The 25,764-nt window shown below is 40.3% G+C and overlaps 2 protein-coding genes across 2 annotated transcripts in view; both read left to right on the top strand.

The window, feature by feature from the left end:
* LOC126249022 (uncharacterized) overlaps window positions 1-25,764 on the top strand; it is a 907,745-nt gene that overhangs the window by 583,131 nt on the left and 298,850 nt on the right. The window contains exons 23-24 of the mRNA XM_049950624.1: window positions 2,592-2,669; window positions 5,034-5,111. Coding sequence (XP_049806581.1) covers window positions 2,592-2,669; window positions 5,034-5,111 — 156 coding nt within the window. The remainder of the gene's footprint in view (window positions 1-2,591; window positions 2,670-5,033; window positions 5,112-25,764) is intronic.
* Window positions 13,332-16,797, top strand: LOC126249023 (uncharacterized). Its single transcript, XM_049950625.1, has 2 exons — window positions 13,332-14,373; window positions 16,378-16,797. The coding sequence occupies exons 1-2, from the start codon at window positions 14,094-14,096 to the stop codon at window positions 16,530-16,532; spliced, it is 435 nt and encodes a 144-aa protein (XP_049806582.1). The 5' UTR covers window positions 13,332-14,093; the 3' UTR covers window positions 16,533-16,797.

Genomic DNA, 25,764 nt, shown 5'->3' with positions numbered 1-25,764 from the left:
AAGACTTAAACCTTAGAATTGGATGGCATAGTCCCCTTTAAGGTCATACAAGACAGAAGATCATTCAGAGGTAGAGAGACAGTACAGTCTTTGAATGTACTTAAAAACATTCAAAAACGAAAGGCATCAGTACCTCTAGTTAGAGAGATGCTCCACAGCTAGAAGTTTCTATCAAGGCGGCTTATTCACCTGTTGATGATTCCCCCAGTATGCGTGTGGAGAACATGGCACTGCAGAATAAAATGGTTGGTTATAATATTTGTCAAAAGGTAAGGAGAAAATTAACAAAGGGTGGTTTCTAAATAACAAAACATCCATAACCTCTCCAACTTGTACACTATTTTATCTTCATGAAACCCACAAACAGTGTTGGCTACTTTGATGCATATTTGTGATTGTGATAATGTGCATGGAAGTTCTTAACAGAATATATCTGTTGTTGTTATTACTCTCGATGATGATGATGATTATTATTATTATTATTATTATTATTATTATTATTCTTTCTTTTCTCAGACGTTATGTCTGGTCAAAAATGGAAAGTGACGCGGACCTTGATCAAGCGTGACTTCCTTTTAACTGTACGGTATATGTTACATTGCATTTAGGAACTTTCGGGTAATTGAACATGTATCAATAATTACAGATTTCTGTAATTGTATATATAAGTTTGGATGTAGCTGTATTGCATTGATGTACTGGTGGATATTTTGTGGTATGACTCCTGTAGATGATAGTATAATTGGTATGATGTCAACTTTATCCTGATGTCACATGTCCTTGACTTCCTCAGCCAGTTGGATATACACTCCTGGAAATTGAAATAAGAACACCGTGAATTCATTGTCCCAGGAAGGGGAAACTTTATTGACACATTCCTGGGGTCAGATACATCACATGATCACACTGACAGAACCACAGGCACATAGACACAGGCAACAGAGCATGCACAATGTCGGCACTAGTACAGTGTATATCCACCTTTCGCAGCAATGCAGGCTGCTATTCTCCCATGGAGACGATCATAGAGATGCTGGATGTAGTCCTGTGGAACGGCTTGCCATGCCATTTCCACCTGGCGCCTCAGTTGGACCAGCGTTCGTGCCGGACGTGCAGACCGCGTGAGACGACGCTTCATCCAGTCCCAAACATGCTCCATGGGGGACAGATCCGGAGATCTTGCTGGCCAGGGTAGTTGACTTACACCTTCTAGAGCACGTTTGGTGGCACGGGATACATGCGGACGTGCATTGTCCTGTTGGAACAGCAAGTTCCCTTGCCGGTCTAGGAATGGTAGAACGATGGGTTCGATGACGATTTGGATGTACCGTGCACTATTCAGTGTCCCCTCGACGATCACCAGTGGTGTACGGCCAGTGTAGGAGATCGCTCCCCACACCATGATGCCGGGTGTTGGCCCTGTGTGCCTCGGTCGTATGCAGTCCTGATTGTGGCGCTCACCTTCACGGCGCCAAACACGCATACGACCATCATTGGCACCAAGGCAGAAGCGACTCTCATCGCTGAAGACGACACGTCTCCATTCGTCCCTCCATTCACGCCTGTCGCGACACCACTGGAGGCGGGCTGCACGATGTTGGGGCGTGAGCGGAAGACGGCCTAACGGTGTGCGGGACCGTAGCCCAGCTTCATGGAGACGGTTGCGAATGGTCCTCGCCGATACCCCAGGAGCAACAGTGTCCCTAATTTGCTGGGAAGTGGCGGTGCGGTCCCCTACGGCACTGCGTAGGATCCTACGGTCTTGGCGTGCATCCGTGCGTCGCTGCGGTCCGGTCCCAGGTCGACGGGCACGTGCACCTTCCGCCGACCACTGGCGACAACATCGATGTACTGTGGAGACCTCACGCCCCACGTGTTGAGCAATTCGGCGGTACGTCCACCCGGCCTCCCGCATGCCCACTATACGCCCTCGCTCAAAGTCCGTCAACTGCACATACGGTTCACGTCCACGCTGTCGCGGCATGCTACCAGTGTTAAAGACTGCGATGGAGCTCCGTATGCCACGGCAAACAGGCTGACACTGACGGCGGCGGTGCACAAATGCTGCGCAGCTAGCGCCATTCGACGGCCAACACCGCGGTTCCTGGTGTGTCCGCTGTGCCGTGCGTGTGATCATTGCTTGTACAGCCCTCTCGCAGTGTCCGGAGCAAGTATGGTGGGTCTGACACACCGGTGTCAATGTGTTCTTTTTTCCATTTCCAGGAGTGTATTTTTCAATTTTTTCTCCTGTTTTCTTCTGTACATTTGCTGTATTGGGTACGGATATTTTTATTAGTTGTGTTAATTTCTTCTTTTTATTGGTGAGTATGATGTCATGTTTGTTATGTGGTGTTTTTTTATCTGTTATAATGGTTCTGTTCCAGTATTATTATTATTATTATTATTATTATTACTACTACTACTATTTGGGGTCCATAATCCTAATTTACATAAATTGCTTCTGGTAGTGCTCATTTCTGCCATTCACATGGCTATGATATTTCATTTTCTTCATTTGATTGTTTATAAAAGTAATAGAGTGTTTTTGATAGTTGCATAGTTACATTGACCAATGTTGTATTTTGTAACAGGTGAACCATATGCTGAATCATCTAAACAAGAAAAATTTTTTAAACCCGGCAGGTGGCCCACAGATCACAATGCATCAGGTATATTTTCACTACATCTACACTGTAGTCACAGTTGCAGTTAGTAAATACAGATGGAGTAATGATGTGAACTTTGCTTTGTATAGCCTTCAGACTACATTTTTCTCAAATTCAGTCAAATATTATTTATACTTCATAGTTGCTTTATTTGCTTTTTTCATAATGAGAATATTACAAACAAAAGAATGTAAAGTTTGGTCACCAGCATCAATTAATTCTTTAACTTCAAAGTTCATGTGTGAAAGTCCCTTGTTATTTAGATGATTTTATTTCAGATCATCACCCATCTGTGAGAGTTATTCACTTTCTGAGGCAGATTTGTAATAACTAGAGTCCAGATTTACATGCAAATGCGTGTTGTATGAATTTTTGCATGTGTGGCCATTTGGGAGATAAATGCATATCTTGAAGATTGAAGATTGCCATGAAATGAGACATTTATAATGTTTATTGTATCACTTTTGTGAGCTTTGTGTATATTTTCTAATAACATGCATGATAGAATCTTTTATTGATTTATTCATATGAGCTGTGGCAAAAGTGCAGAGCATGAGTAATTGTGCGAGTATGTTACAGTCTGTGAACTTCATAGTCAGCTTAAGTGCCCTACTTCAGCTCGGTAGATGTCGGTAGAAGTCAGTGTACTCTGTGCCAATAAATTGAGAACGAATCCTGTATTTGTTATGTGATGCTGCCCCATATGTGATGAAGGCTGGGAAAGCAATGAAAATATTTTATCCTAACCTAAAGTACATTACGTGTTGGGTTCATGCACTACATCATGTAGCTGAAATGGTAGACTAAAATTTCACATTGTGAATATGCTGATACAAACAAGATAAATAGGTGCACAAATTAGAAAGGTTGACATTGCTGACAGTATTAATTAAGGCATATCCTACCTTATTTCCAATTGAAGGTATTCTTAAAATCTCCTGTCCATGTTGCTGCATTTAGTGATGCGTTCTCAGATTTAGCTTTGCTATTGAAACCTACTTTAACGAGATAGGGTACCAGGATAAATGCTGCCATCTTTTAGTGTGGTAATTTTGATTAAGTTGGCAGTAAGAGACATTGAATTCCTACAGATCTATTGGAGTTGACATCTCTTTGCTTCATTCTGTTGAAAATCCTTAATGTACTGCAACCTAGGTTTTTTCAGTCACTTTTAGGCTGTAGACTTTCGAAGTCGTTAATGCAATTTGCAATAAAGATGGGAAAGTGATAGTCAAGAAAACAGATTTGAAGCAAGGCAAGCTTTACATCAAATCAAATTTTGCACATTTTTCTTCAGCAATAACAAAGCTTTTAGCCACAGGTGGAATCTGCCATTATCGTATGAAGCAGTGGGTGTTGCAGCTTTTAAGAAGACACAAAGATATTAGATCAAATCCTGATTTTGAGCTTATGAAGATGACAAAAAATAGTTTGTGGCAGAAATGTAAAAAAGCTCTCATCTTAATCATACTTCATTCATAATTTCTTCGCCTGGGTATACACCTGTCACTTCTTGTAACACAGAAAGGTCATTTTATGTGTAACTAAATGTTCTGTTGGTAAACGCTTGAGTGTAAGAGAAGAAAAGTGGGAGAAATTGGTGATTGTGTACTGTTTCAGAAGAAAGTAGAAATAGATATAGAACTGATACTGCATACTTTTATTGTTTTGCTGTGTTATTGTGCATGTTTACTAATATGGTATTGTATGAATGCATGTAAGTTTTATGATGTAATAGTGCATGAAAATCTGGGCCTTGGTAATAACATTGTCAGCAAATTAATAACTAAAGGTATTAACTCACTAAATAGTTCAGGTGCTGAGTCATTGATAGACACACAAAGGAGGCAGGGAACCCTGCTAGCCTTCAGACGGAGTCTTACACACAGTTAAGTCTCCTAGGAAGTTTCAAAACTATGCACAATCACCTGCAAAGTGAAAAACAGATTCTGGATGCAAAATTCAATAATTGCCTTGATTGATCTTAATTGTTACAGTTTTTACATATTTTGCTGAAGCATAACCTAGTGGAATTTGCCAAAACATGAGGAGGAAATGTACAAAATTTCTAAGTAACACAGCATCTATAACCTTCCTGAGTGATGAACTACTTTATCTTCAGAAAAGCCACAAACAGTTTTAGCCACTACGATGCATATTTGTATATGATGATGGTCATGGTGGTGGTGGTGGTAATTTTGACTTTGGGTTCATAATCTTGATTTACATAGAAATCACCAGGTAGTGCTTATTTCTGTCTGTCACATGACTACAATATTTCATTCTCTTCATTTCCTTGGTCTACAAAAGAAAAGAATGTGTTCCTAGTTGTGCAATTACTCTGACCAATGTTGCATTTTTTAACAGCTGAGCCATATGCTGAATTATCTAGACTGAGGAAATTTGTTAATCCTACTAGGTGGCGCAGATATCACAATGAATCAGGTATGTATTCACTACACCTATGCCTTAGTCATGGTTGCAATTAGTTTTTCAGTAAGTGATTTCTGTAAATATTGACAGGGTAATGCTGTAAGCTGGGCTTTGTCTCAATTGCAGCTACTATTTTGCTCAAATGCAGTGAAATATTATTTATACTTCTTACAAGGGAACATCATCAACTTGACACTGTATTCTCTTGAGAAAAAGCACATGAGCTGGGTATCAGCCCTAGCAATTGATCTTGTGCAGAACTTTGGCCCATTAAGCAAATACTACGAAGGCATGGCCATCTCAACATGCAGCTTTTAAACGTTTGTGTGCTTAGGTTGTTTGTCACACATGCTGCTTCACTGTAGTCATGTAATGCCCTAATGCAAGGTAGTGTGCACCTAGTTTAGTAAGAGGTTTGTGTTCATGATGTCAGCAAACTTGAAAGCTTTTATGTGACTCTTCTGGGTGCAGTATGGAATGATGGCTAAACTGTTTAATATAAACATCAGAGAACTAGAAATCTTGAAAGTCGTAATTTGTAAGCATCGATATTTGTGGTTATTGGATGAACTTCTATACACTGTAAACTGAGCACCTGATGCTTACTTTATGCTTTTCCTTATATCATTCATAGACAATTGTATGGATGAGGACATTTTAAATATAGAAGAAAATAATGGATTGACTTGGGCTGCATGTGTATAAGGGTATGAAGATGGCATTAATGGGGAAGCTGCCATTTCGCCACTGTTACATTTGTCAAACACTTTCATTGCTTCATCGAGCATGCAATCAAGGACTTCAATGATGGTGAGGGCTGCTTTGACAATGTAAAATCTTCGAATATGACTTTCCCTGTGTCTATAGAAGTGAAGTATTTGCAACCGGCTGTTGCTTTTTGGAAAGTTGGAAATAAGGGGAATCCATCTTCCAAGACCATCTTGAAGAGTTTTAAATTGTTAAAATAGAAAAGGAACCTGTTTGGAATATATACATTGAAAACTATGGTACTCATCACCAAAAGCCTGCAAAATTAAATACAATCTGTTTAGATAAATTTAACAATGCATACAGCGATAAGTTCGTGGTCCGCAACATAAACATACAGCAGTAGTGTGTTCAAGATGCAGTGGAGGTTGGTGTAAGTAATTTCAAGGCATCTCCTGTGTAGGTTTTCATCCTCAAAAGAAATACAGTATTCTGTCATGAAAGGTAAACTATATTACGATGACAAAAACCTAGGTAATGAGGCAGCCATAACTATTACCTATGAAAAATTTGTCACTGACACCAGAGATGTTGTGGAAGTGGTCTGTAAAGAGAATGTTTACGATATGGATGAGAGAGTATTTAATTTAGAAATGATATCTGGTTAAACTCTTGTGAAAAAGGGGACAAAAAATGTTGTCACAGTTGTGCAGTAAATCAGTAACACGACTCATAGCTACACAATAACGCCAACAATACCTGCAGATGTACATGTACAGTTACCTTCGTTTATTGTTTTAAAAGAGATGACTGAATTGTTTGGGCCACGTATCAAACAAAATTTGTTTTACATGGACAATTTTGTGACTGTTGCCTCATCTTGTAGGGAAGTGAACAAGAAACACTTACAGAAGTGATGAGAAGAGGTGTTTTGTAAAATCATCTGAGAGGACAACAGATCACTTTTAATAGTGGATTCATTTTCTGGTCACAAAAGTAGGTCAGTTCTTGAAGGGCACGGAGTAGAAGACACCATCATTTCCATATTTACAATACCACCCTTTGACACCAGATACTGCTAACCGCTAGATGTTTGCGGCTTCTGCATGTTCAAGGGATTTGTCCATAGGTTTAGTAACTCCGTACGACTTCTGGGTGTCGATGTAAACTTCTGTGAGTGGAACACCATCCTGCAAATGCAGTTGCTTCTTCACAGGTAGTTACACACACCAGTGTTTAGGTGAGTCTTCCAGTGTGCTTACAAGGGGAGGCCACCAATTGTGAAATTCAGATTCAATTCATACTGCGCATAATAAAAGCTCATGGCCAGAGGTGTAATGTGACAAAGCACCAAGATGCACTTCTCAGCCGTTGTCGAGAAAATCGACAGTTAAAAGAAAGCGTTGCGGTAAAATACTCTCTACGATTAATATTTTTCCACAGCGTGATGGTGCAGCGGTAAGCGCTCGGGTTTGTAATCCGAAGGTCGCCGGATCGAATCTCGCGCCATGCAATTTTTTTAATTATTTGTTTTTTGAAATTCAAATGTATATATACACGCACACACACGATAGAACAATTTTTCAGAATGTCAATCAGGTGTGTTTCCCAACAGATAATTTAAAGAAACAATTGTTCTTGTGAAAACGCATTGTTTATCAGATGTGCTCGATGTCGTGCTGTTTTCTGTTTTCCATGTTTCTGTGATAACTATCACTCAGGTTCGTGCGATACTCCAGCTACTTATGTGCAAGTGTGTACCAAACTTGACAATAAATTGTATCCAATTGAATATTATTTGTGATATTGTGTTTTATTTCAAGTATTATTTTTCCACGACAACCGACTTTCAACAACTTATTATATGCACAATTGTTGCAACTGATTGCCGGAAATTATATATATATATATATATATATATATATATATATATATATATATATATGTGTGTGTGTGTGTGTGTGTGTGTGTGTGTGTACATTTGAAGTACAAAAAACAAATAATAAAAAAAAGTTGCATGGCGCGAGATTCGATCAGGCGACCTTCCGCTTACGAATCCGAGCACTTTCCGCTGCGCCACGACGCTGCAGAATATTGTTAATCGTAGAGAGTATTTCATCGCAACGCTTTCTTTTTAACTGTCGATTTTCTCGACAACGGCTGAGAAGTGCATCTTGGTGCTTTGCCACATTACACCTCTGGCCATGAGCTTTTATTATGCGCAGTATGAATCGAATCTGAATTTCACAATTGGCGGCCTCCCCTTGTTAGTATCAAAGTGGTTACACCAGCAACCGGTCAGAATACTGTGAACATCCAGTGAAATACTGTTTTGATGCTGGTCACATGCTGTGTTCATTGTTACGTCCAGAGCAACAAAGCAGGGAAGGCTGTGAGAAAATTTTTAGAATTCCAGGAACTTTTCATTGTTTTAGTTTACAGTGAAATTTTTGTAATTTTGACTGGTAAGAACCAGTACTGTAACAAAGGGCTTACTGTTTTTCACTACTGCAGAATAATACTGAGAAAAAAAAAAAAAAAAACCTTAAGTTGTAAAGGAAATGCGCCATATACAACAACAGAACACAGTGCTCCTACAAGTGTCCCTCTACAGCAAAATGTATCAAATGCTTTAGTAAGACTATGCAATGCTTGATAACAACAAGTAGTATCCGATGAGCATGATGTCACAACAAGCAAGCTCGTACGCATCGCAGTTGAGTTGTGTACGAGTAGTACCTTCTCATGATTCTGGCTACAGAAGTGTGTCTGTATAGGCAGTCACAGCAAGCAGCCAGATGCTACTTGGAAAAAAATTTACTGATGCTCCCAAGCTGCCAGATGCACGCATGCGTAACAGGCCCAGATTTAGGGGGTGGGGGTCTAACTGGGTTATTGTACCCGAGCAGCATTTTTTTTTTTTTTTTTTTTTTTTTTTTTTTTTTTTTTTGTGTGTGGGTGGGGAGCGGTTGCCAAATTCATACCCTTTAGGAAAAAAACCTTGTTTCACAAAGTGCCTAGCATCCAGCACACGTTGGTCTATCGATTATTTATATGACTTTGAAACACATCCCTGTTGGTTTTTGAACATTTTTTAACACAATCTAAGTTGATCTCTGAATGAATCATAAGTTGATTTTTGAATGCATGCGTAGTGGACATGATGTCTCTGCCAGGGGAATCCGTGTCACATCTAGAAATAAACTTTCCTGCAGACAAAAGGGGGCAGGGCTGTATGAGCTGAGCAGAATAAAGCCAAATGGGTCAATGCCAATCGCTGTTTATGTAGTTGACCGGGTTTGCGAGTGATCAACATTGTTATAATTACTAGTGAAATCCATAGATTCAGACTACCAGAATGGAAATAAACAACTAACAGGAATAACAAGTAAGAAAGATTATGTATTATCTTCTTATTGCATCCAAGAAAATGAAATTTTTACAGAAGATTTTTGACCAGACCACTACACTAGTAAGGGGCAGTTGTACAGTCCCTGGCTAGCAGCCCCTTAAGTTCTATTCTAGAAGTAGCACAGAAAACACATTGTACGAACATGTAATAATGCTGAACTGGAGAATAAGTTTTGACACTGGAAAGAAAGTTATAGAATTATTGATGACAAGATTGTTAATTAGAATGATGAAGGAGATGAAATGGGGACATCACACAAATTATGGAAGAATATAATTATTCCAAATTTATATAAAAATTTTGTACTACTATTATTCCATCTCATGCTTGAGAAGCTAGAGCATGTGAGTGAACTGTGAAACTATTTTCTAACATAAAGATTTTTGCTTGTAATAGGCCTAATAGGCATTATAAAAATGACCAATTGCACCAAAACAATCTCATTTATTTGGTGTGTGTTACATCTGCTGCAATATTTGGCAGCCCTATTTCATTTTATGTAACAGACAGTGACAAAATTCATGTAATGAGATTGAGAAACCACACCAGTCTTGGGTACTGCTTGTATTAACAGCTTATTCAGTATTAGAGAATGACATTTCGTTTTTTCATGTAGCAAAACGTTTGACGAATTTTGATGAGGTAACAGATCCTTTCCCAGAAAGGAAAGCATACCATGTAAAGCTGTAGCAAGATTATAGAAAAAAAAATGACAGGACTTAAAGATTGAAGAAATGTGTACTGTCTTGCTTGTCTTTGCTGGTTCTATGTATCCTACACTCCTGGAAATGGAAAAAAGAACACATTGACACCGGTGTGTCAGGCCCACCATACTTGCTCCGGACACTGCGAGAGGGCTGTACAAGCAATGATCACACGCACGGCACAGCGGACACACCAGGAACCGCGGTGTTGGCTGTCGAATGGCGCTAGCTGCGCAGCATTTGTGCACCGCCGCCGTCAGTGTCAGCCAGTTTGCCGTGGCATACGGAGCTCCATCGCAGTCTTTAACACTGGTAGCATGCCGCGACAGCGTGGACGTGAACCGTATGTGCAGTTGACGGACTTTGAGCGAGGGCGTATAGTGGGCATGCGGGAGGCCGGGTGGACGTACCGCCGAATTGCTCAACACGTGGGGCGTGAGGTCTCCACAGTACATCGATGTTGTCGCCAGTGGTCGGCGGAAGGTGCACGTGCCCGTCGACCTGGGACCGGACCGCAGCGACGCACGGATGCACGCCAAGACCGTAGGATCCTACGCAGTGCCGTAGGGGACCGCACCACCACTTCCCAGCAAATTAGGGACACTGTTGCTCCTGGGGTATCGGCGAGGACCATTCGCAACCGTCTCCATGAAGCTGGGCTACGGTCCCGCACACCGTTAGGCCGTCTTCCGCTCACGCCCCAACATCGTGCAGCCCGCCTCCAGTGGTGTCACGACAGGCATGAATGGAGGGACAAATGGAGACGTGTCGTCTTCAGCGATGAGAGTCGCTTCTGCCTTGGTGCCAATGATGGTCGTATGCGTGTTTGGCACCGTGCAGGTGAGCGCCACAATCAGGACTGCATACGACCGAGGCACACAGGGCCAACACCCGGCATCATGGTGTGGGGAGCGATCTCCTACACTGGCCGTACACCACTGGTGATCGTCGAGGGGACACTGAATAGTGCACGGTACATCCAAACCGTCATCGAACCCATCGTTCTACCATTCCTAGACCGGCAAGGGAACTTGCTGTTCCAACAGGACAATGCACGTCCGCATGTATCCCGTGCCACCCAACGTGCTCTAGAAGGTGTAAGTCAACTACCCTGGCCAGCAAGTTCTCCGGATCTGTCCCCCATTGAGCATGTTTGGGACTGGATGAAGCGTCGTCTCACGCGGTCTGCACGTCCAGCACGAACGCTGGTCCAACTGAGGCGCCAGGTGGAAATGGCATGGCAAGCCGTTCCACAGGACTACATCCAGCATCTCTACGATCGTCTCCATGGGAGAATAGCAGCCTGCATTGCTGCAAAAGGTGGATATACACTGTACTAGTGCCGACATTGTGCATGCTCTGTTGCCTGTGTCTATGTGCCTGTGGTTCTGTCAGTGTGATCATGTGATGTATCTGACCCGAGGAATGTGTCAATAAAGTTTCCCCTTCCTGGGACAATGAATTCACGGTGTTCTTATTTCAATTTCCAGGAGTGTATATTTAATTTTATGTTACACAGAATAGAAAGTTGTTGGCTGATAGGCAATAAAGTGTGCAAATTTTCTGAAGAGTTCTTGTTCTCCTAGTTACAAATAATCCCATCCAGTATTAATTGTGAGTTTGTTTTAAGAGGGGCAGGATGTCAAACTGGCTGACTGGGAGCAGGTGAGGCACCACAGGACATTTTAATTTCCACTGTCCTGAATTTAGTTTGATGGCATGCATTACAAAATATTACACATTTGAATTTCACAGAGTGAAATACAGTGACATGTGATAGAACAGTGCTGTGTGAAGAGGCATGGCACTGTACACTTATGACCAAATAACATGTCTTACATTTCCTGAGAGACATATGTTTTATGTGTCAGACACTTCAGAAAGATGTGGACTACAAAATGAACATATTTTTTTGAATAGTCAATTTTTAAAATTTTTGGTGTTGTACCTCAAATGCTCAGTGGTGAGGTGGTGTAGATTTGGTGCTAATGCACAGAGCAGTCTGAGTTGTAGTGGGGAGGTGGGTAGTCTCCACGTGACCTGTATTTGCGTTTAGTGATTTTGCTGTTTCCTCTTCATTTAATGCTCTCAAGTCAAATGAAAACAAAACAGATTTCTGTGACCAGAAGCTATCAAGTGAATTAAAATACATTCACATAATTATGGAAGGCTAAAATATGTTATTAGTTTCAGATTTTACTTTATTTCCACCTTTCTGACAGTCAAGCATTAATTGCCTTGCAGAACAGTGAAGTTATTTTTGTTCGTTTGCTAAAGAAATTTGGCTTTTATTAATCTTTTCCCCTGAGGCAGTCAATTTATTTGAAACGAAGTGTTTAATTCCACACTATTGGCTTGTTTCAACTGTTCTCTGCATTTCAAGTGCATGTTTTCATCTTCTAACATGTGTGGCATTATGCCATAATAAAGAACCAAACATAAGATAATACAGTACTGGTATTCCAAGAAAATTTACGTCCAAATCTGCACTTTAAAGTCAAATTACGCATTCTAGCATGGTTCATGAAATTCTGATGCTCCTTGGAGTATCCTCTGATATCTTGTTTCTTTTATGATATAATGTAAGATCTTTCAATGTTTTACACATACAAACATTCAAGCTTCCTGCGTCATTGTAGTTGTGCAAGTGTAGTGATGCCTATTACCTGGCGCTCTCTGGCGACAGCTGAAACGAACCTGTTTCTAACAAGTCGCGGGAAAATATTGCGAATGGTTGTTTGAAAAGCGTTACTTTCAAAGTAAATTTCCTTTTACGCAGGATGAACTGTGTGCGAAAATGTACAATGAATTTCTTAAATCACAGAGCGCTTGACTCTCAATTTAAAATCAACTCTTTGAGGACGACCATTTAGAAGAATTGTGCGCCCAGAAGATCAAACATTTATGTCGTTGTTAAAAATTTTACTGGATCATTTGTGCGATTTATCTTAAATGTAACACATGTGACAAAGATCAACATTATATGTGAAAACTTAGCTTATCTTGCAGCTTATTAATCTTAGAGACCAATATTATATGTGAAAGCTTTTTTTTTTCTTGTTGTAACACTGTGCATATTAATTTAAACCATTAACTTTTACTATTTTTGTGTTTGCACTACTTAACAGTGATGTTGCTATTGGCTGACTACATCATGTGTCCTATGCTCTAAATATCCGTTGTTATCAGCTGTCGAGATCACGTGACATGAGCTATACCTGGCTTCCAAAATCACATCGCAATCTCAATTTCAATGCTTTGGAAAGTAACATTTGGTGTTTGGTGGAATTCAAATTTATACTTTAGTAATATGAAAATATGCAGTGTACATGTTGGTGCACATCAAAGATCTTTCCAAAACATTTTTTTTTAATTGAATTTTGTCTTCTAAAGTGCTGGCAAGTTCTACACTGGTGCATAAAACCATAACAATTCAAAGGATTGATAAGTTTTGCAGTTATGAGGAAACGTATACTGTCACTTTACACAGAAAAGGTGTATTTTCACCTGGAAGAAAGTGTATTTTTAACTGGGGAATCCGGGAAAAATCCAGGATTTTTTTTTTCCTTGGTCACGTATACACCCTGGACAATGTTACAGCAGTGCCCCCTATGTGAGGAGGACATAAGCACTGCATCTGACTGGTGATGGCCCAGTTTAATAGCAGCTTCAAGATTAGCGACTTCTATAGCAGTGTCGACACTAGTCATTTTGCTTGTACTCTCTGTGTAGCACAGACTTGAGATTATCTATACTGAAGAAGAGTGATTATTTCGTATGTTGCCCTTTGCATGCAACACACCTGTGTAATTTTCAAAGTTAAGTATTGTAATTTTCTTATTGTAATAAAACTCATTAATATGACTTTTTGATTGTTTGTCTAGCAAACTGAGTATGCAGGCTTCCTAGACCTACATATCTGGCTGTGAGGTGAACAAATCCCATAGTGACAAACCAGAGCCTGCGTGCCACAATTTTGTTCTGTCATGGGCTTCTGTGTTTTGCTGGCACCTAAATTCTCCCTTGTCTTTCCTTTGCAGAGGTGTGTTTACATGTTTTAACAGTGTTTTTTCTATTCAGTGTTTTCAGGTGTATTGCAGAAATTTGCTTTGCTTGTGTGCTTGTTTTTATTGCTTGCATTGTCTGTTTATTGCATTTGCCTCTTCGAAAATGACCAACCCATCTCTCCCACCCCCTGCTCAGGTGCCTCAGATGCAAGCAATACATCCAATGCAGCTGACACACATGTTTCAGTTTCAGACACAGCAGATTACACCTCTTCTGAACACAGTACAGCAGTTACTGGCAAATCAAGCAAATTTGGTGCAACAGGCAACAACTTTAGCTCCAGATGCCATACCACCTTTTTTACAGGTTAACGAAAAAGAAGAGGAATGGCTTGAGTGGTTGCAACAGTATGAAGCCCGCATCATTGCTCACAAAGTATCAGGTACTGTGAAACAACATTACTTTTTGTCAATGGAAGGAAATGCCATCTTTCGCCTCATTCAGAAATTGTTCCATACCGCCACTCCGCATGAACATTCCTATGATCAGGTTGTAGATTCGCTAACTAACTATTATGACCAATGAGTGAATGTGGTGGCAGCTAGGAATCAATTCTTTCATTGCAAGAAATGATCAGAACAAACTTATCGTGAGTGGGTAACAATTTGCAGGGTGTGACAAGGAAATGCAAATTCAAATAAATGTGGTGCTTTATATTCAGATGTTATTTTATATGAAGTGGTCAGGTACAATGCAACTGATGTCAAACTTAGAGAACAGATTTTGAAACAGTCAGGTCCATCATTTCAGCACGTTGTGCAAACTCTAGATCAGTATGATTCAGGTGCCACAGTGGCCGATAAATTTGAGCAGCCACCAATTTGTCGGATTGAGTAGTCCCTTGCTCTCGACCGGCCTAATAGGCAGCAATAGCAAGTGCGCGTCGGGCCATGTAAACAGCTCTCCAAACAGGTGAATGGCATTAAGTCATGCACTCAGTGCCATTCAGGGCACAAATGCCAAGACTGTCCATCCAGACAAGCACAGTGTTATACTTGTGGCAAGAAAGGTCACGTACAATCCATATGTTTGCAACGCAACAAACATAAGAATTCTGCAACAGAACAAACATAGGAATTCTGCCCACTCACATAATTCTCGTTACAAGGATCAAAAATTGCAAAGATGGGCTTTGTTGTTTTCTCAATACCAGTACGAGATTGTGTATCGTCCAACAGCTCAATATGGTAATGCAGACGCACTTTCACGTCTTCCGATTGACCTTGATACAGACTTTGACACTTCTGCTGCATCTTGTTGCCACATCGATGCTCAGAATTCTGAATTGCTTCTATTCTTTCCTCTGAACTATATGAAAATTGCACAGGCCACAGATGCTGCTTCAGATTTGAACATATTGCTAAAATACATTCACACATCTTGGCCTCGCTCATTGCATAGCATTAAGTACTCTGTAGTGCACCAGTACTTGTCACATCGGCATAGCAAGATGTGATTCTTGTTCAAAATGACAGTGGACAGTCATGTATGTTGATCCCCAAAGCTTTGCAAAAAGAAGTGTCGCAGTTACTTAACCAACAACACTGGGGGATTGTTCGTATGAAACAGGTAGCATGTCGACACTGTACTTGGCAGGGTATGGGCACCCAAATGGGACAGATGATGTCACAGTGTCACGCATGTGTGGAAAATCAGTCCACTCCACCACAAAAAAATCTCTTCTTGGCCTAAGTTGCAATTACCATGGAATGTGTGCACATAGACTTTGCGGGACCTTTTTGGAACATTCATTGGTTGATTTGGTAGACTCTTATAGCAAATTTCCATTTGCTGTGCCAATGAACTCAACAACATCGCATAGTGCAGTTCAGGCATTGTCCTCTATTTTTGTCTTGAAGGTTTGCATGAAGCCATGGTGTCGGACAACAGCCCTCAGTTCACGTCAAATGAATTCGAAACATTCTGTGAACGCATGGCATACAGCATCTAACTAGTGCACTGTTCCATCCACAGTCAAACAGCAAAACGAAACATTTTGTCAGAACATTATAGCAGCAGAAGGCCAAACTTAGCACCGCACACTCCAGGGATCGAGCATTGCATCTGATTCTCGCCTCCTATCATTCGCGTCCACGAGATGGATCACTGTCGGCAGAATTGCTTCACAACTGCTGCCATCAGACCCTGCTCCACCGTCCTCAGCATCCACCACCAAAGGAAAGCCACAAGTATCACTATACGCTGCATGAAATTGTGTTTTTCAGGGTTTTTAGTGGCAAGACACGGTGGGCATGAAGCGAGGTCCTTCGTTGACTTGGCGCATGAATGTATCTTGTTTCAGACCCAGACGGATTACAGCACCAACATCACAATCAAATTCAACACAGTCATGTGCACAGTGAACCTTCTGTATCTCTTTCCCCAGATTTATGGATCCCGAGGACAGTGTGGCCACAGCAGCTGCCAGAGGGTGTCATCACGACACTACAGGATGACACCATGGAGACAGGGCCTTCACCTCCTCCACCTCCTTTTGTCCTACTGATGGAACTGGGCCCACCGACACTACAGTGCCTTTGACATCTGGGTATGAGCCTCAGGAGGTGGACACGTATCCTTCTGGGCATTTTCTGAGGGACATTTCCACCAGAGCAAAGGCTGGATGGTGGGGTATGACCGGAAGTCTGACATTCCCTCCTGCAGCCACAGCTTCCGGTCCCTCTGAGCTTCTGGTCCCTCTGAGCTTCTGGTCCCTCTGAGCATCCATGCTCCTGCATCCCCTCCTGCTGTCATGCTCCCTATACTACAACGACGTTCAGTCACTGGGGGGGGGGGGGGGGGGGGGGGGGGGGAATGTTATGGCATAAATTCAAGCACCAGCATGCCAGTCATGAATGACGAAGCTGATAAGGCTGTGACAAAAAGTCAGTCAATCGCACACTGACTGGACCTCTCTCCAGGACGACAAAGTGTCACTAGTGGCTCCTATGTGAAGAGGACAAAAGTGCTGTGATTGACTGGAGATGGCCCAGTTCAATACCATCCTCAAGATTAGCAACCTCTATAGCAGTATCAAAACTAGGCCTTTCACTTATACTCTCTATATAGCACAAACTTGAGATTATCTATACTGAAGAAGATGGATTATTTTCTATGCCACCCTTTGCTTGCAACACATCTGTGTAATTTCTAAATTTAAGTATTGTAATTTTCTTATTGTAATAAAACTCATTAATATGACTTGTTTGATTGTTTCTCTAGTGAACTGAGTATGCAGGTTTCCTAGACACTAAATTCATTATGACGAACTGCGTGATTTCTAACAAGTAGCTGGTGTCAAAGATCCCTTTGTTTTGAAACTTGTTATATTGCAATTCAGAATTGCAGTGGACACTAATGAGAAGGCTTTTCAAGATGTAGTGTAGCGCAATTTAGTTTTTAATATCATCAGTGTGCATTATTTTCTGTGATGTGTAAAGCTGATAATATTAAAGTGGAGTACACTTAGTGTTACACCATATGGGTTGCATTTCGTACTGTTATTCCCTCTTTCACTTCGCTAGCTATTCACATTTTGGGGGACTTGACGTTGTCACTTCATTGCACAGTAAATTGTGTTTGGGCATTAGGCAACCGCAGTGTACCGGAGCATGTGACAGACAACCCGCACACAAAAATTCTTATAAGCTGTACATCGAGAAGACCATACCTGCATAGTATCAGCATAATGGCCTGAATTTTCACGAGATTGATTGCTAGGGTTGATATCTAGCTCATGTGTGTGTGTGTGTTTTTGTTTTTCCTCAAGAAAAATGAGGTAGAGTTTATGAAGTTCCCTTGCTAGTGGTTTCAGTTTGATTTTTTTTCCATGATGGAAATGTTAGGAAGAAATGAATGCGAAGTGTGGTAGCCAGCATTAACTAATTCTGTAACTACTCAATTTGTGTTCGAAAGTCCCTTGTTATTAAGATGATTATATTTCAAATTATCACCAGTCTGTGAGAATTTTGCAGTTTCCAGGGTATGTATGTAAATAATAGAGTCCGGGTTTCCATGCAAACACATGTTGCATGAATTTTTGCAAGTTTAGCTATTTTATGGTGTAAATGCATATTATGAAGATGGCATGAATTGAGATTTGCAATGCATATTATATCACTTTTGTGGCCTGAGTGTGTATTTTGCTATTATATGCATGATATTTTATTGATTTTTATTCATATGAAAATCAAAAGTGTAGTATATGAGTAATTTTGCGAATTTGTTACAGTCTGTAAACTTCATAGTGAGATCAAGTGCCGTAGTTCAGCTCAGTAGATGTTGGTGGAAGTCAGTATAATTTGCGCCAATAAATTTAAATTGAAGAAAGACCCAATTGTTGTTATATGTTGCTGCCACATATGTGATGAAAGATGGGAAAGCAGTTACTATATTTTATCCTAACCTAAAGTGTGTTACATGTTTGGCTCATGTTATACATCATGTAGTTCTAATGGTACTTTAAAATTTCACAGTGTGAATACACTGATACAGACAAGGTAATTGAATGCACAAAATACACAGGGTTGATACTGCTGACTGTTTTCCCAATTGAAGTTTTTCTGAGAAGCACCTGTACATGTTGCTGCATTTAGAAACATACTGCCAAATTTAGCTTTGCCACCAGAATGTTTTTACTGTGATAATTTTGATTAAGTTGTCAGTAAGAGACCATGAATTTGCACAGATCTACTGAAGTTGACAAGTCTTCGCTGTATTGCAAAGCCCTGAATTACAACAACCTGTATCTTTTTTCCCCCTCCATTTTTGGGTTGTGAACAATTTGGAAACCACTATTGCAGCTTGTGTTATTCAATACAAGAGATCTGAAGCAAGACCAGATTTACATCAAATCAAATTTTGCAAATTGTGCTTCAGTAATGTTGAAAAAATCTTTGCAGTCATCCTGTGGAGAAGGGGGTGTTGCTGGTTTTAAGATGAACATAGTTATCAGAACAATTCCCAGGTTGGATTTTATGAAGTCGACAAGAAAATATTTTGTGGCTGAAGTGTAAGAGACTCTCAACTTGACCCCACATCATCCAAAATTTCTTCACTTAAGTATGCAACTGTCACATCTTGTGATATTGAAATATCATTTTCTGTGTACAAAAATATTCTGTCTGGTAAACGCATGAGCCTAAGTGAAGAAAAGGAGGAGAAATTGATTAGTGTGTGCTGTTTTCTAAGATAGTAAAAATCAATATAGAACTGAATACCACAAATTTTTATTGTTTTGCTTCCTTATTGTGCATGTTTGATGATATGATAGTGCATCTATGCTGTGTGAATGTGTAGTACATGTAAATCTGGACACTAGCAACAACATTATGAATAATTTAATAAGTAAAGGTATTGACTCACTAAATAGTTGAGGTGCTCAGAGAATCTCCATAACTTACAATCGAAGTTTTTCACACAGTTTAATATAATAGCATATTTGAAAACTGTGCAATTAGGTGGTACGCTCATATATATATGTTTCACTTTTCAATTTCATATGCTACACTTGTTTTAAATTGGTTTCTTACATTCCATTGTATTTGTAAGTACTGTTCTCTGTTAGATCTGTTTACTTCACTTTAAACCAAAAAATTGCTTAGTTGTACTGTGTTATTCATTGTTGTTCATGTGCTGCAGTTGCATTGTTGTTCATGTGCTGCAGTTGCACAGAGTGGCATCATTTCATTACACTGGTCATAGTGAAAGAGAAGTTTCCGCATTAATTGAGTTATTTATCACACTGTGAAGTGAAGGTGAAGATAATAGTTTCAATGATGTAGTAAGTCATATAAGAGGTAATGAAACTCCAGTACATTTTCGTTTTGATAATGTATGCTTATGTGAAAATACATATTAATTTATTCCACTCACACCTGTAGGAAAATAGAAGCATCAGGGGTATTGCTATGTGTGTTTTAATACTCAGTTGTTTCCAAAAAGAAGGAAGGATACAAGGTATCAGTTTTCAGAGTGCAATGTCAGTTTGTTTATTGTTAATTGCTTTTAAATTTCTAATTTTTGAGTTCCATTAATGACTCAACAATTAGAAATTTCAGAGAAAATCTTCAGCAGCTAGACGGGGATGAGGTTACAAGGAACCTGATGCTAATTTAAAATATAACTTATTTCATGATACACTTGTAAGAGAATTTGAAAACTGTTTCCCCAAGAAAGTAGTTACATCTAATTATAAGAAACCATGCAAAAAACCTTGGCTTACTAAAGGAATAAAAATATCTTGTAACCACAAAAGGGAACTGTATCTAACAATAAGAAAGAGTAGTGACCCAGAAACAGCCAAATATTATAAAAACTACTGTGCTACATTAAGAAAGGTTATTAAAAAGTCCAGAAGCATGTGCATCATGTCTGAGATTAATACCTCTGATAACAAAATCAAAACAATTTGGAATATTATTACAAGGGAGATAGGGCAACCAAGAGTACAGGATGATGGCATTACCATCAAAGTGAATGGAAACTTGACAAACAAGAAGCAGGAAGTCGAAAACATTTTGCATAATCCTTTTTTAAATGTTGTAGAGAAAATAGGATCTAAATGTTCATTAGAAGAAGAAAATCAGTTAATGGAAGAGGCCTTACCCACACCATTTGATACAATTGAAATTCCACCCACCTCTCCTTCTGAAATTAAGAAGATAATCAACTCTCTCAAGAATAAAAGCTCACATGGAATTAATGGCATTTTCAGCAGGATAATAAAAGCTTGTTCCCAAGAGATAAGTGGGATTCTTAGCCATATATGTAATAGCTCTCTGAAGTAGGGTATTTTCCCAGATAGACTGAAGTATGCCATTGTTAAACCACTGCATAAAAAAGGGGATACGTCTGATGTGAACAACTACTGCCCAATCTCTCTTCTGACTGCGTTATCCAGAATTCTTGAAAAAGTAATGTATTGTAGAGTAGTTTCACACTTTTGTAAAAATAAAGTTTTAACAAAATGTCAGTTTGGTTTCCAGAAAGGTTTTTCAATGGAAAATGCTATATATACTTTCACTAATGAAATATTGAATGCTCTGAGTAACCGGAAGTCACCTGTTGGGATTTTTTGTGATCTCTCAAAGGCTTTTGATTGTGTAAATCATGGAATACTTCTACATAAGCTCAAGTACTGTGGTATGAATGGGACAGCGCTCAGATGGTTTAAATCATACCTAACTGGAATGCAGAAAGTTGAAATAAGCAGTTCACATAATATGCAAAAAAACTGGTGATATCTCAAACTGGGGAACAATCAAGAATGGCGTGCTGCAAGGTTTGGTCTTGGGTCCTCTGCTGTTCTTAATATACAGGGTGTTACAAAAAGGTACGGCCAAATTTTCAGGAAACATTCCTCACACACAAATAAAGATAAGATGTTATGTGGACATGTGTCCGGAAACGCTTAATTTCCATGTTAGAGCTCAGTTTAGTTTTGTCAGTATGTACTGTACTTCCTCAATTCACCACCAGTTGGCCCAATTGAAGGAAGGTAATGTTGACTTCGGTGCTTGTGTTGACATGCGACTCATTGCTCTACAGTACTAGCATCAAGCACATCAGTACATAGCATCAACAGGTTAGTGTTCATCACGAACGTGGTTTTGCAGTCAGTGCAGTGTTTACAAATGCGGAGTTGGCAGATACCCATTTGATGTATGGATTAGCACGGGGCAATAGCCGTGGCGTGGTACGTTTATATCGAGACAGATTTCCAGAATGAAGGTGTCCCGACAGAAAGACGTTCGAAGCAATTGATCGATGTCCTAGGGAGCGCGGAACATTCCAGCCAATGACTCGCGACTGGGGAAGACCTAGAACGACGAGGACACCTGCAATGGACAAGGCAATTCTTCGTGCAGTTGATGATAACCCTAATGTCAGCATCAGAGAAGTTGCTGCTGTACAAGGTAATGTTGACCACGTCACTGTATGTACAGTGCTACGGAAGAACCAGTTGTTTCCGTACCATGTACAGCATTTGCAGGCACTATCAGCAGCTGATTGGCCTCCACGGGTACACTTCTGTGAATGATTCATCCAACACTGTGTCAATCCTCATTTCAGTGTGCAAATGTTCTGTTTACTGATGAGGCTTCATTCCAACGTGATCAAATTGTAAATTTTCACAATCAACATGTGTGGGCTGACGAGAATCCGCACGCAATTGTGCAATCATGTCATCAACACAGATTTTCTGTGAACAATTGGGCAGGCATTGTTGGTGATGTCTTGATCGGGCCCCATGTTCTTCCACCTACGCTCAATGGAGTACGTTATCATGATTTCATACGGGATACTCTACCTGTGCTGCTAGAACATGTGCCTTTTCAAGTACGACACAACATGTGGTTCATGCATGATGGAGCTCCTGCACATTTCAGTCGAAGTAGTTGTACGCTTCTCAACAACAGATTCGGTGACCGATGGATTGGTAGAGGCAGACCAATTCCATGGCCTCCACGCTCTCCTGAACTCAACCCTCTTGACTTTCATTTATGGGGACATTTGAAAGCTCTTGTCTATGCAACCCTGGTACCAAATATAGACTCTTCGTGCTCATATTGTGGACAGCTGTGATACAATATGCCATTCTCCAGGGCTGCATCAGCGCATCAGAGATTCCATGCGACGGAGGGTGGATGCATGTATCCTCGCTAACGGAGGACATTTTAAACATTTCCTGTAACAAAGTGTTTGAAGTCATGCTGGTACGTTCTGTTGCTGTGTGTTTCCATTCCATGATTAATGTGATTTGAAGAGAAGTAATAAAATGAGCTCTAACATGGAAAGTAAGTGTTTCTGGACACATGTCCACATAACATATTTTCTTTCTTTCTGTGTGAGGAATGTTTCCTGAAAGTTTGGCCATACCTTTTTGTAACACCCTGTATATTAATGACTTGCCATTTTATATTCATGAAGATGCAAAGCTGGTACTTTTTGCCGATGATACAAGTATAGTTATCACACCCAACAGACAAGAATTAACTGGTGAAATTGTAAACAATGTTTTTCAGAAAATCATTTAGTGGTTCTCTGCAAATGGGCTCTCATTAAACTTTGACAAAACACAGTAGATACAGTTCCACACAGTAAATGGAATGACACCATTAATAAATATAGACTTCGATCAGAAATCTGTAGCTAAGGTAGAATATTCAAAATTTCTAGGTGTATGCAATGATTAGGGGTTGAACTGGAAAAAACACACTGAACATCTGCTTAAACTGTTGAGTTCAGCTACTTATGCTATTAGGGTCATTGCAAATTTTGGCGATATACATCTCAGTAAATTAGCTTACCACACCCATTTCAATTCTCTGCTTTCGTATGGCGTCATATTGTGGGGTAACTCATCACTGAGTAAAAGAGTGTTCATTGCACAAAAGCAAGTAATCAGAATAATTGGTGGAGCTCATCCAAGATCATTCTGTAGACACTTATTTAAAGAGCTAGAGATCTGTAGCCTCACAAAAAATATATATTCACTTATGAAATTTGTTATTAACAATCCAAACGAATTCAGAAGTAATAGCAGTGTACATGGCTACAACACTCGGGGAAAGGATGATCTTCACTACTCAAGGCTAAAACTAACTTTGACTCAGAAGGGGGTAAATTACGCTGCCACAAAAGTCTTTGGTCACTCACCTGATAGCATCAAAAGTCTGACAGATAGCCATATAACATTTAAAAGGAAATTAAAAGAATTTCTTAATGGCAACTCCTTCTACTCATTAGATGAATTTTTTGATATAGTTAGTGGGTAATTTCCCCAACCCCCACAAAAAAAGTGTCATGTATTATTTTGTGTAATGTAATATCTTGTGTAGACACCTTTTATTAACCTGACACGTTCCACATCATTATAAAGTGTCGTATTTATGATCTATGGAACAAGCACTAATCTAATCTAATCTCTAATCTAAATGTGACCATACTATTTTGTTGGCTTGTTGAGTTACTGACTTTCAAGGTTAACTGAAAGCTGGTTCAACACTTTATAGAAATCATAAAGAGAGCAGACATACAAATTTCTTTTCTGTATAGTGTTTCAATTTACTTTGTAAAACCCATTTCTTTTTTTAAAGAAAGCAATAGTCAGTATTCAATGTAAACTGGATTTCAAAACGCTCTTCATCTGCTTTGACCAGTTAGCAGCTGGCATGATCTGTCTTCTCTAAAGTGTTGTTGTAAGAGTGACAGCACATTCATTCATTCATCATATTCTGTAAAACCCAACATGAAGGAGAGCCTTCAGGGATGTGAAGCAGGTCAAGTTATAAATCAACAGGCAGAAGCAACCACTGCTGACTACAATCCAAATATTGCAATCCTGCTACCAAAAAGTAAATGAACTTTAAATATAAGTAAACTGAATGCAACACAATAGTTATTTGGACTTGAATACATGCTACTTGGTACCAGTCCACTGATAGTCACTGACATTGCACTTAGAGACTTCTTGCAAAGATGATGCTGATGTAATCACATCAGTGGAGAGTGGTAGAGCTGAAAAGAGAGGTTGTGGAGAGAGGTCCTGGTGAAGTAGAAACTCATAGCATGTTGGAGATAGACATGGCCATCTCACAGAAATGGCTCCATCAGACTGACTGACGACTCGGAAGATGGAAAAGGGTGCGACATTGGGTTATGCATAGACAAGCCACGGTTGTAGCCAACAGTGGTCCCAGTAAGCAGGACTCAGAAAAGTTGTGGAGTAATGGCTCAGACGTGAGGTGGAGTGAAGGAATTAGGAGCCAGTATGGAGAACTTAGAATGCGGCTTGGAGTAAAGAAGTCTGCAGCCAGTACGGCAAACTTGAACAGGACATGGAGTGAAGACTCATACATTACTCCGAGCATATGACAGCACTGAGCACCGGAATCTTTGATTCAGGGGCTGGTGATCATAGCCGGCACTATGCCTTGGAGCAACTCCCAGTGCTAACTAGCTCTGGTCAGTTGGATGGCACCCTTTATAGCCACCCAGCAGAAGCTTTCTTGATGAACAGTGAGCACGTGATGTATGGAAGAGAACGAACACCCACAGTTGCAGCACTAATTGTGGTGCCTCTCACAATGCCGACAGTGAGACTGTGGTACCACATATTATTGTTGTAGTTGTCGGAGATTCAGTTGACAACAAATACGATTTGAATGTTTGTGATTATATAGTTTACCCGGCATCTCTTTCGTGGTGTCGCCAGTGGCCTGGAGAGGTGGCAGCCTGCAGTACCCATCTGTGTTTCATACCATTGGATCCCACGGGGATACTGTTGTGACTCGCCGATCATTCAAAGTACCGCCGCGCAATTACGCGCGTCTTCGACATGCAGCGCTGTCTGCCAGCCATGCAGCAGCTGCACCACCTAAGCGGCCAGCCAGCCAGCGGCCGCTAGACTTGGACTCAGTGCTCATTCGAATGTTACAGTGCTCACATGTCTTGCTTTGTCAAATTGCTCAGTGGCTTATATGTGTTGTGTTGTTTGAAATATATGTGTTCAACCTGACGTTATAACGATTGGCGACGAGGTAGTGGATTTTTCCTTTTCATCGTTGACACACAGGTTTCCATGGCTACTGTCGAGCAACTATTGCAAGGTCTCATTGAACAGCAAACGCTTCTAACATCGGCGATTCGCGATTTCGTCGCGGCGTCAAATGCGGGGCATTTCTCATTGTTGTCTATACCTCCTTTCCCTCCTTCCGACGAGACGGCGGAAGACTGGTCTGATTATGAAAAACGTCTTTGACAGCACTTC

This window comes from Schistocerca nitens, chromosome 3 (genome assembly GCF_023898315.1).
Source record: "Schistocerca nitens isolate TAMUIC-IGC-003100 chromosome 3, iqSchNite1.1, whole genome shotgun sequence".
In the NCBI taxonomy this organism is placed as follows: domain Eukaryota; kingdom Metazoa; phylum Arthropoda; class Insecta; order Orthoptera; family Acrididae; genus Schistocerca; species Schistocerca nitens.
The sequence above is the reverse complement of the archived record's forward strand: the minus strand, read 5'-3'. Positions and strand labels throughout refer to the sequence as shown.

Coding starts and splice junctions, on each gene's coding strand:
- LOC126249023 (XM_049950625.1), top strand. CDS start 14,094: ATGACCAACCCATCTCTCCCACCCCCTGCTCAGGTGCCTCAGATGCAA. Junction 14,374..16,377: donor CATTGCTCACAAAGTATCAG/GTACTGTGAAAC, acceptor CTCTTTCCCCAG/ATTTATGGATCCCGAGGACA.